At 36.9% G+C, this 12,379-nt stretch overlaps 1 protein-coding gene across 4 annotated transcripts in view; it reads left to right on the top strand.

Moving 5' to 3' along the window:
• Positions 1–12,379, top strand: part of Ano3 (anoctamin 3) — a 334,161-nt gene that overhangs the window by 176,967 nt on the left and 144,815 nt on the right. For all 4 annotated transcript variants that reach the window (XM_004660858.2, XM_045157621.1, XM_004660859.2 and 1 more), the window contains one exon: positions 6,866–7,024. In XM_004660858.2, the coding sequence (XP_004660915.1) occupies positions 6,866–7,024 (159 nt within the window). The remainder of the gene's footprint in view (positions 1–6,865; positions 7,025–12,379) is intronic.

Raw genomic sequence — 12,379 nt, 5'->3', positions numbered from 1 at the left:
AACTCCAGACACATGGGCCACTACATGCATCTGGCTTACGTAAGACCTGGAGAATCGATCCTGGGTCCTTAGGCTTTGCAGACATGTGCCTTAACCACTAAGCCATCTCTCCAGCACCAGTGACAATGTTTAATGTTTTGTTTTGCATTATGAACTGCTTAAGGAATGATAAGGCATTTATAGTACAATAATGCATTGAAATTACATCAAATGCCCTACAAAGTTTACCTTTCAAAACACTTTTATAATATAACATTTGATTTTGTTTTGTATTTGAAATTTAATATTTTAGCAGAAAACCATCATTTTTAAACAGTCAGTAACTCTTAGTTGTATATTTTGAGTATTTCTATGTGATTACTGGCAGAAGAGAAAATAACAGCACTCTGAATTAAATAGTGTTTCTGTAGAAAGTTGTCTCATCCAGATGACATTGTGGGACTTACATTGTTCTTCATTTCTTTTTTTTTTTTCTTCTTTCTTTTTCTTTTTCTTTTTTGGTTTTGTGGAGGTAGGGTCTCACTCTAACCCAGGCTGACCTATAAGTCACTATGTAGTCTCAGGGTGGCCTCAAACTGATGGTGATCCTCCTACCTCTGCCTCCCCACTGTTGGGATAAAAGGCGTGCACTACCATGCCCGGCTTGTCTTCATTTCTTTTGCATGTAGCATTTATTTTTCAGACTTCATTAATTCAGTTCTAGATCACTAATTTAAAAAAATTTAGTAATGATATAAATATAAGATTGACAAAATTTTACTGTTGTCATTTCTGTATACTTTCACTTAACATGCACATATGTCTTTGTATAGGTCCAAAATCATATTAAAATGAGTAAGAAGCCATTTTACTATTGCGTCCTGCCTTATGTAATCTTCATCTTACAATAATTATTGTCTTATCTATTGTCAGTCTTGGCATCTGTGAAATGGAAGCATAGTATATATCTCCCAGTTTTGTTTGCATGACATTAGAATATACTTATAACACATAGTTACTCTCTGGCTTAGGTTAGCTATTGTGGTGTTAAATATAATTGTTAGTAATATGCTTTTAAGTGGTACTTTGGTCTATCCAGTGCTAACAGATCTGAAGTATACTCCCTTAGCCACCTACCTATCCAGCATGGGTACTTCACAGTTACTGATTTAGAGAGGACTTGTTTTTCTGATGACCATTGGAAAAAGAGGCAGTGTTGGTGTTGTGCTAGGAAGGTAACAAGCTCAGCAAAGCTCTTCTCAGTGTTGCAGTTCACATCTGTTCAGCATCAAGGTCAGAGTTTTGGCATTGCTAAAACTCATAAAGATTATTTCAATAAGAAGTTCATCATTTATATTTCTGGCATATTTGTAATTAAAATGTATTTCAATCCCAAAAGCACTTAGGAAATTGATACATTCTTTTCCTAATAAGTACTCTTCTAAACTTCTTTATAAATCTGTCTTTTAATATAACTTTTATAATTCCAGCAGCATTTAGTAAATTTTCACTGTATACAACATTTCTCCTGCACTACAGTATGTTTTCTGTTACTTTATTTTTTAATGGGAATTTCTTTCTTTATGAATATATAGATTTATTAGCCATAATGTTCCTTACATACCTGAAATGAGAGCATTGCTTTATTCTTTTGCTTTATAGGAGCTAGAGTCTATAACAAGCCCTATTAATAAGAGATGGTTGTGTTTTGGAAAAAAATTCAATTTCATGCCAAGATTGTAGGATTTTTGTTTTTCTGAATTGATGAGTGTTAAAATAGAATTAAGAATGCAACATTGCCCTAGCCTATGGGGCCACACCTTCAAACTATCACATAGGTCTGGGGATGGAATCCAAAGATCTGTGTATGATAGACTCTACTGATAAACATCCTCAGTGGTACAATTAATTTTGATTTGTTTTCAAGGGGAGAGAAAAAGGGAATGAATGAAAATGAGAATAAGGGTGTGCCACTGCAAATGAACTCCAGATGCATGTGCCACTTTGTGCATCTGGTTTTACATGGGTGCTGGGCAGTCAAACCTAGGTTGTTAGGCTTTGAATCAAGTAACTTAGCCACTGAGCCATCTCATCAGCCCCAGGGAAATAAAGTTTTAAGCATAGAGCTGGACTTATTAATTCAAAAGATATGACCTATATAGAACTATTCATGTTACATAAATCCTTCCAAAGTCCCACAAATTAGATCAGCACCTGTAGACAATAATATCTGCTACATATCAGTATTTACAAGCTAAGGAACACTCTGTCTGCATTCAAAGTATAGTGAATGAATTATGACTATTCTTAAAATATGTGTTGAAATAAATAAGTAATGCTTTCTAGAAAAGGATCAAAAATATATAAACAATAAATCCAAATAAAACAAAATTAAGATTATTCATGTATTTAAAATTGTCATTAAAAGAGTGAAAGTTCAGATATATACAGACATTGTATATTTAAACACAAATAAATGTTAAAGAGCTTGTTATCTAGAAGGCCTGGAGAATAGCGAGTCATGAGAAATGACATCTCTGAAAATGGGGGTACAAATTAAGAGCTGTATAAAAGGCTATTATTTTCCATCAAAATGCATAAAGTATATTATACATGTGCATAGTATGTGTGGTATGGTCTGGTGTGTGTATGCATGTGTGCGTGTGTGTGTGTATGTGTGTGTATATGTGGTATGTGCATGTGTATGTGATGATGTGGTACCCTCTGTGCTCACTTGTGGAAGCTGGAGGAGACCATCAAGTGTCTCTTTCCTAACTCACCCACCTGCCTTTCCTTGGGATGGAGTCTTTCATTGATTCCAGAGCTTGCCATTTGTGAGCCCCAGCAATTTTTTTGATTAAAATTGTTTTTTTTATTTTAGAGAGAAAGAGAAAGAGAGACAGAGAGACAGAGGAAGAGAGAGAAATGGTGTGCCAGGGCCTCAGACACTGTGAACTCCAGATGCTTGCGCCACCTAGTGAGCCAGGGCAATTTTGATCTCCAGTGATTCTTCAATCTTTTCTCTCCACAGGGATATATATGGTTATTTATGGCCATGTCCAAGTATTTGCATGAGTTCTAGAGATTTCACCTTGGCCTGTCTCACACTGGAAGCATTCTTAATCCCATAAAGATGTAGTAATGGAACATAAGAAACTGAAATTCTATTGGTAGGGATATAAATAGATTCATAATACTATTATAATTACCTACTGATATTGGAAGAGATTATTGTCTGTAAACTATGAGTATGTTTTTTCTGGTACCTAATAGAAATACCTGTGAATGAGTACTTTAAGATGTATTCAAGGATGTTTATTGTAGCTTTGTTTATAAAAGACAAGACTTAAAATAGCCCAATATCTGTCAACAGCAATCACATGATGTACCATATGGCAATGAGAAAAAAACTAAAAATAAGTAAAAATTAGAGATGGATTTCATACACATAATATGTGATATTTCATGAAAATAGCTGAGCACAAAAATCACGTTTTGCATATTTATATTTTTATAAAATTTGAGAGATATTGAGCTAAATACAATATTTAAAGACATATTCTAAGTTGATTTGACAGGGAAAGAATACAGTACCATGAAAGACAGAATTATTATTATGTTCAAGGTTGAGTATGGAGGGAGACATCATTAAGAAAGTACTTCAAGGCATTCTGTAGGAGATGTTTAGCTTCTCTTTCTGAAATCAGGTAGTAGCTATATGGTTACTTATCTTGTAATAATTCATTAGGTTATGAAATTTTACTGATTATTTTGTAGTAAACTGTTTCATAATTGTGTATAGGTGATACATTATTTTCTTCGATTCCATACTCAGACCAATGGAGTTTGGATTATCTGTACATTTTCAGCTATTTTTAGTTAGCTTTCTAACAAGATGAAGGGGTATGGAATTACTGGAAGATAAGTAAAAAGCCTTATATAAGTCAAATACATACAGATTTTTCAACTTTTTTTTTCCTTGTGTAACAGCTAACATTCCTGATCTTCTAGAGTGAGTCATATGATTAGAAATGTTATTAGCACACTATTTCATTTGGTCAAAGTAATAAACCCACACAGTATCAGCATTATTATCTCAACTTAAAAGTTACATAAATTGAAGTTAAAAAACTGAGGTTAAAATAAATGAATAAATGACTTAGTTAATTAGAAACCAAGTTTTAATCCAGATTTAAATATCCTCACCAGTGTGTCATACTGAATTTCACCAACTCACAAGTGTGCTTAACTGACAATCAGAAAGTAGTCACAGGCTATTTGGCATGATGTAATCATTTTTGAGCTTTGTTTCTTATTTTTCCATGACCTGAGATTCATCATTAATTTGAGTTCTGCTTTTAGTTTTTCCAATGTAAGCACTTGCAGCCTCAAATGTCCCTCTTATGCCTAGCTATGCTTCATTCCAAAGTTTCTGGTTAGTTTTATTTGCATTGTCATTTGATCTATGCATGTATTCATTTCTCTAATTTAATCAATGATGTAGTAATCATTGAAGAGTTTAATTGTATATCCTCCTGCTATTGATTTAGAATCTTATGTCTTGGAGCACTTTAAAGTTGTGCTTATACATATTTGCTTTGTTCCTCTCCTTTATAGATATCAGTATGCTGTACTTTTTAAACTTGTCTTCAACAATTTCTTCTGTTGATTTAGTCTACTGTTGAAGCTTTTTACTGTTCTTATTAGAGTTGCTGACTTGACTTTTTAAAATTCCTATCATTGTTTGCTTCAAGTTATCAGTTTCCTTGTTGAATTTTACGTCTGTGTTTCTTCTCTCCCTCACCCCTTCCTCACCAACCCCCTGCCCCGCCCCTGCTCCTGATTTGATATGCTATTTCTTTTTTTTTATGTTTCAAGGTAGGGTCTCACTCTAGTCCAGGCTGACCTGGAACTCACTATGCAGTCTCCGGGTGCCTTGAACTCACAGTGATCCACATACCTCTGCCTCCCGAGTGCTGGGATTAAAGGCCTGCGCCACCATGCCCAGCTCAACATGCCATTTCTTGATTTGAACTCTCTTTGATGTCATCTATCATTTTGTAAACTAGACTTGTGAATTTCTTGTCTACCATTTTAACCTTCTTAGGCGTTCAGAGTTGACTGCTGAGGCGCTGGAATCTTTGGGGCCACACTGTCCTGTTTGTGAGATATCTTGTATCTCAAAATATGGATTTATATGTTGGAATAGATACCTCTTCTAGATTTATTTGGGTCTGCTCTTCTTGAGAAACCTTCTGTGGAGGGCTGAATCCCCAAGATCATTCAGAGAGGAGAAAACTGCCTGCTGTCACAGTAACCACCACAAACCACAATTGATGTAGAAAATCTATTAACAGCAATTAAATTTAACACCACTATGAACCATAGAAAAGAAAATGGCTAAAATAATGTAAAGTAAGATATAAAGTTTAAAATTAATTGAGGTAAAATAATAATTAGTGGATTTAATAAGGGAAGGGCATGGAAAGTGATAAAGAGTGAAGAAACACTTTTGGATCAAAGAAGAACATGATGAGAATGAAAAGCCACAGACTGAAAAATATGGTCACATAATAGAGAAAATGTACATGCTAAATGAGATAGACATAAGAAGAATAATTAAATATAAGCATAAAATATGTTCTAAAATAAAATTAAATAACAATGCTAAAAATATTCTAAAAAGAAACAAAGTAACTCACCAAAGATTGTAATCTCTGCCTAATGAAGGTGGTGGTGGCTTGTGCCTGAAATCTATTTCTTTTTCTGAGGTTCACATTGGTGCTGTGTGCTGAGTTCCTTAGACACAAGATTACTAGGGTTCTGACTTCTCCCATCTGGGACTGTATATATGCCCTAATATGGCTTCTCCATGGCAACCTGGCATAGTTTTTGTCTAAAATGATATAAGACCCTTCCAGATGTTAGGCAGTATTTTGAATTTCAAAAAAATAACTATTTGGAAAAAGAATAAGGAGCTTGCACATATATCTAAATGGTTCAGAGGAAAATTAGAGAAAGGAGGACAGGTGAGTAACAGCCAATAAAAGATGCAAATCCTGGTTCTTCTGTGAGCTTGGGCAATATACTGGTAAAACCTCCATAAGAAAGCCATATGGAAACCTTCTTGATCAGTAAAATTGGTTTTGCTTAAATGATGACTAACAGATAAGAAAACCACATGTGCGATCTTAGTAGTGTTTTAAAAGGACAAAGTTAGAGAAGAGTTTTCAAAGGCTTCTAGGGTTGGCTAAGTTACTTTAAGGAGAGTTTTGAAAGAGATAAACTGTTGAAAATTTATCAGTTTATGAAAAATAGCTTGATGAGCAAGCCTTGAGTTTATTTCAGTTGTTTTTCAGGTAGATCCTAGGAGCAAATATACAAATATTTTCTGAAATATGCAACTCTGGAATTATTGGGGTTCGGTATTGTTGAACATAGGTTTAGAAATGCTATTTGTAAGTTTTATATAATGTGGGACATTATGTTGATTGCAGTTTTTACTACTTATTCTATTACCTCAGCCTTAGTGTCTTTATGTTTGAAATATAACCTGTAAGTAAATGAGATAAAGTATGTAACCACCCATGTCTGGGTATGGTTTAATACATACTGACAATATGAGCAGGTATAGTGTTATAGAGCATTATGGACTAAAACATGCAGACATACTGGATCCAGCATCAGCAAACTCAAATTCAGGAATCCTCATCTAATTTCAAACCTTAGAACATCACTTACTGGTCTCTTGACTACAGAATGTCTTGGATTTTCTTTCTATACCTATAGAAATATAAAATACATATTTTCTGATATTGAGCTGCTAGTGAATGCATCCAACATATGTGTTTATCTATTATACTAACAATAGTCATTTGTTCCCCAGAATGACATGAATTACATAGCATCCAGTGGACTTCTATTCAAAGATGGCAAAAAGCGAATTGATTACATCCTGGTTTACAGAAAGACAAATATACAATATGACAAAAGAAATACATTTGAAAAGAATCTCAGAGCAGAAGGCTTGATGCTGGAGAAGGAGGTAAATGCTTTTACTATGGTTAGTTTGTGCTATAGTACTCTGGAATAGATACCTTCACTTACATGGTAATACAGATTATCTTTGTGCCACATAGCTTTATAAAGCATACTTTTTCAAAGTATAAAAGAAATGCATAGCCCTACAATTTTGATGAGTAATGACAATGCTTATATAAAACAGAAAATCTAGTGAAAGAAAACTGAAATGTTGAAAGGAAAATGTTTGCCAAACTTGTTAAAATTCATATTTTGTTGCTGGGACTGTAAGTACTCTTCTTTACTTTTTTGTTTATAATAAATTATCTTCTTTAAAAATTGATTTTCTTGGGCTGGAGAGATGGCTTAGCAGTTAAGGTGTCTGCCTGCAAAGCCAAAGGATCCTGGTTCAAATCTCCAAGATCCACGTAAGCCAGATAGATGCACAAGGGGGGGCGCATTCATCTGGAGTTTGTTTGCAGTGGCTGGAGGCTCTGGTGTGCCCATTCTGTCTATCTCTCTCTGTGTGTCTGTCTCTTTCTCTCAAATAAATAAGTAAATAAAAAAAATATATATATATTTTCTTTTTCAAGGTAGGGTCTCACTCTAGCCCAGGCTGACCTGGAATTCACTATGGAGTCTCAGGGTGGCCTCGAACTCATGGCGATCCTCCTACCTCTGCCTCCCAAGTGCTGGGATTAAAGGCGTGCGCCACCACGCCTGGCATAAAAATATTTTTAAAATTGATTTTCTTGGGCTGGAGAGATAGATCAGTGGTTAAAAGTGCTTGCTTATATAAATATATATTTTTTATTTTTTATTTTTTTAGTTTTTTAATTTATTTATTTGAGAGCAACAGACACAGAGAAAGACAGATAGAGGGAGAGAGAGAGAATGGGCGCTCCAGGGCTTCCAGCCTCTGCAAACGAACTCCAGACGCGTGTGCCCCCTTGTGCATCTGGCTAACGTGGGACCTGGGGAACTGAGCCTCGAACCGGGGTCCTTAGGCTTCATAGGCAAGCGCTTAACCGCTAAGCCATCTCTCCAGCCCTGCTTATATAAATATTAAAGCCTCAGGGCTGGAGAGATGGCTTAGTGGTTAAGGTGCTTGCCTGAAAAGCCAAAGGACCTCCTTTCAATTCCCCAGCATCTATGTAAGCCAGATGCACAAGGTGACGCATGCATCTAGATTTCATTTGCAGTGGCGGGAGGCCCTGGTGTGCCCATTCTCTTTCTCTGTCTCTCTTACTCTCTCTCTCTTGCACTCTGCTTCTTTCCCTCTCTCAAATAAATAATAAAATAAAAGTAAAGTAACTTTTTCTAGTTTTAGAATATCAAAACTAGTAAATTTAGTCAGCTGTACTTTTGCTGAGGAAAATATTTTAAGTTAAATATGTGTATAATGGTTAATTATTGGGATTTAAATATTTATTTTCAATAGGATTGCATGAGTGATTTCTTTCATTAAATACTGATAAATAGAAAAGTGTTAATAGGCACTTAGATATATGCCTATATGGTCCTGCAGCCTTTCTTTTTTCTTCCCAGAACATGTCCTGAAATTATTTTCTGTGTAACATATAATGGAAATTACAAGTTGGGGTGTCCCTAGAAAAATGAATCTTATTTATATGTACAAAAACCTTTTGCATTTACAAAATAACAGACATACAATGAGTTAGCTGTGAGAATGGAATTATGTATCCTATGCCAAGTATCACAGCAAAAGGATGGGAAACTGACCTCAATTGACTCTTTTAATGATTTTCTTTCTTTTGTCTCTTCTTGTTTAACCTAGAATATCTCTACACTAGTGACAAATAACATCAACAAACATACATTTACTTTTTTTTAAATTTTATGAACTCTATCTTGTGACAACCTTTTCTTCATTGAATTTCGTCTCCTTTTCTGTGGGCAACTTTATACCTATATACAATGTATCATCATCATGTTCAGCTCCAGTACTCTCTCTTGTCATCTACTACTCCTGGTGAATCCTTTCTTCTTCCCACCTAGGCTCCTGCCTGTTTATAGGTGTTTTTTTGGTGATCCACTGATTTTAATTAGGGTCATTTGCGTGAACATGGGTGGATGCTTATTTACTAGAGCATGACCAACTTGCCAGGATCAACACCCTTCTCCTGGCAACCAGTGAACTGCCAATAACAATTATAAGCCACTCTCCTATATATGGTGGAATCCTAATAGGCTCAGTCTTCTGAAGGTCTTGTGCTGATAACCACAACCATCTATTGTATTTTCATGGCTGCAAAAGCCATGCCATTCCAGAATATATGTAGTTTTACAATGTTCCTTCCCATTCTTTGATTCTTACATTTTCTCTCTTGCATTATGTCCTCTCCTGTGATGTTCCCTGGGCTTTGGAGGGGGTTATGTAGATATCTCATCTAGGGATGAGCACCCAGCAGTCACTTATTCTTAGTGCTTTGATGAACTATGAGTCTGTGCGTTAAAAGCTGCCCGTTACAAAAAAGCTTCTCTCCCCAAGGCTGTGTGTGAGCAGCACTAGCCTATGGGTTTAAACACAACATATTTAGAAGGTAATTTGACAACATGCCTCTTTAGCAAAACGAGAGTAGTAGATAACCCCTAGAGCCTGTGACCTCCCCAGCCAGTCATGAACTTTCAATAAGGTTATAGCACTAGGCGGCGTCTTGTGGGGCAAGTCTCCAATCCAGCCAGAAAGTTTACCCCTCCAGCACCACTGCGCCAGTGCGCACATCTTCCTGGGCTGGTCTGATGTGTAACACAACAGGTCTGCATCTGATAAGACGGTTGATGACTTTTCAATCCCAGTAGTCTGCATAGCGCCCTCTGGTGGTAGGATCCTTAGTCAGTAGGAAAGAGGCTTCCAGCTCCATTCCAGATTGATGGCTTTATGTTCTGCAACCACAGTGTATGGTGCCTTCAGCAGTAGGGTTTGACCATCCAGTTCTCCTGAGCAGCCCAGAGCAATGGCAAAAGTCTACATTATTTGGTGTGTGGGGTGGTTGGACAACGCTGGATCGCGATGTAAGAGGGAGTCAGTTTGCTTTGTGAGGCAGTGAGGATGACTGGGCCCCTGAAAGCATCCCTGCAGTCTCCACCTTGCTAGAGATCGAAGTATGATCTGACTTCTTCCCTAGATCTGTTTTTCCACAACCAACATGGGCCTCTCCTGGGAGGGAGGTCTTCTTTCCTAGGATTTAAGTCTAATCCTAACACTGTGGTTGGTTAAGTTCAGCCCCTAGAACTTGCCATCATGGCTAACCTCTTCTTGAGATGGCCTCTGGCCCAGACCAATGGGCTCTCTCAGTCTCTCTCTGGCTCACCTGAGCCAAAGGTAGGGCTCACCACCATAAATAAATATGTTTATTAGGGGAGGGCAACTTTCTTAGTGGCCAGGTCATCACACTCCAGTTGGGACCCTCCAGCTGGGCCGAGATGAGGGGAGAACCTCTTGACCTCTGCTTTCTACATGGGCTCTTTACCTACTTCTGCCTTCCATATGGCAAGAGCTCTTTGTACAGTCTTCTCTTTCCTCTCTTTCTCTTTAGTTTTCTTCCAGTCCCATCATGTGGGCTTTCAGACCATGTGGGTATATTAATTTTTTCCCTTTGGTTCTGTACGTCCCTCAGTAAATGTAATAATTTAATAATTATCCTTCACAGTCTTATCCAATTCTTTCGGTAAAAGTACACACAAACCTAAGGTTTGGGGTTCAAGGACTTTCTTGAACCCCTGACACCCAGTTTCAAACAATAGAGAGCTATCCTACACATGGTGCTGGGATTGTTGTGTGATAATCTATGGTGTCTGGGAACTGCATTATTCACCTGTGTAGAGTATTTTCATTCAATTTTTAAAATTATATTTTCTTGTATTTTTATTTCACACAAATAAGATTGATGATTTCCTCATCTGACTATGAATAGTAATTTTGCCCATCTATCGTCAACTGTACTTTCCTTTTTTCAAAAAAAAATGTTTATTTACAAGCAGACATATAGAAAGAAGAGAGACAAACAGAGAGACTGGGTGCACTAGGGCCTCCAGCCACTATGAACGAACTCCAGACACATGTGCCACTTTGTTTATCTAGCTCTGCATGGATACTTGGGAATTGAACTCTGGTAGTTAGGCTTTGCAGACACATGCCTTAATAGCTAAGCCATCTCTCCAGCACTTCAACTATATTTTTTTTAAGCCAATAATTTTGCAAGTGCCTCACCATTCCTACACTGACTTTATCACCTGTAAGAGAGTAAGACATGAAAACTGCATATTTGTGATAATAGCTCATTCTACCATGTTTTCATGATGTAAAGTCCAGATTCTCTTGAGTCTTACACTTCTCCTCCAAAATGTTCTCCTACATATCATTCAACCAAAAATGTTTTTGTCCTTCTCTTAAAGGAGATGCCCATTCATGCTTGAGGTTTCATTCTTCAGTCATTACCAAAAGGTATTTTGTCTGGAATGGCACACTTCAGGATAGTGCCACTTGTCTATTGTTATTCCAGGATAGAGGGCTTTTCATTCTGGGTCCACAAATACAGTTCTTCCACTTCACATTCTCTTTCTTTGGATTTGTCCCTAACAGTTCTGTAAAGACCAGGAAAGCCGAGTCAGTAGGTGTACTGAAGCCAACATCATGTCTTAAGGGAACCAGCCCCCATTGCAAATTGTAGCCTTGTGTTACTAGGCTGTCATTCCCTTTAATCTCAAGCATCTTGTCAAAATATGTGATTCACTCTGATGTTGAAAAAGCTGATGGACACCTGTTTCTCCATATTACATATTATTAGTGTTAAAGCTCAGATGAGGGATTTTAATATATTCCTCTGAAAAGACCTTATGAAATTTTATCCAGATATCACTAAAGAAATCTGTTGATGCTTCAAATGGAGGAAGAAGGAAAGGGGGAAGGTAAGAGAGAGAGAGAGAGAGAGAGAGAGAGAGAGAGAGAGAGAGAGAGAGAGGGGAAGGAAGAGAGAAAGAGGAAGAGAGAGAATGAGAGGAGAGTAGAGGAAATCTTGTTGCGTGTTTTTCATTTCAGTAAAACTTATACACAACTGCAAGTGTTTTTCAGTGACTTTGTTCAGTGAAGACAATCTGAGGTGATTTTGAATCTCTACTTGCTGAAAATTCTCTTAAAATTCATCATTACAAGGTAGTCCTTTGAAGGTATGGGGTGGGAAAGATGACTCCGGGGTTGAGGTGCTTGCCTGCAAAGCCTAAAGACTTGGTTTCAATGTCCCAGGATTCACAAATGCTACATGCACAAGGTGGTGTGTGTGTTTGGAATTTGTTTTTAGTGGCTAGAGGTTCTGGCAGGTTCATTTTCTCTCTCCCTTAAATAAATAAATAAAAATTT

Source organism: Jaculus jaculus, chromosome 8 (genome assembly GCF_020740685.1).
Source record: "Jaculus jaculus isolate mJacJac1 chromosome 8, mJacJac1.mat.Y.cur, whole genome shotgun sequence".
Taxonomy (NCBI): Eukaryota; Metazoa; Chordata; class Mammalia; order Rodentia; family Dipodidae; genus Jaculus; species Jaculus jaculus.
Note: the sequence above shows the minus strand (reverse complement) of the source record. Positions and strands in the feature narration are given on the sequence as shown.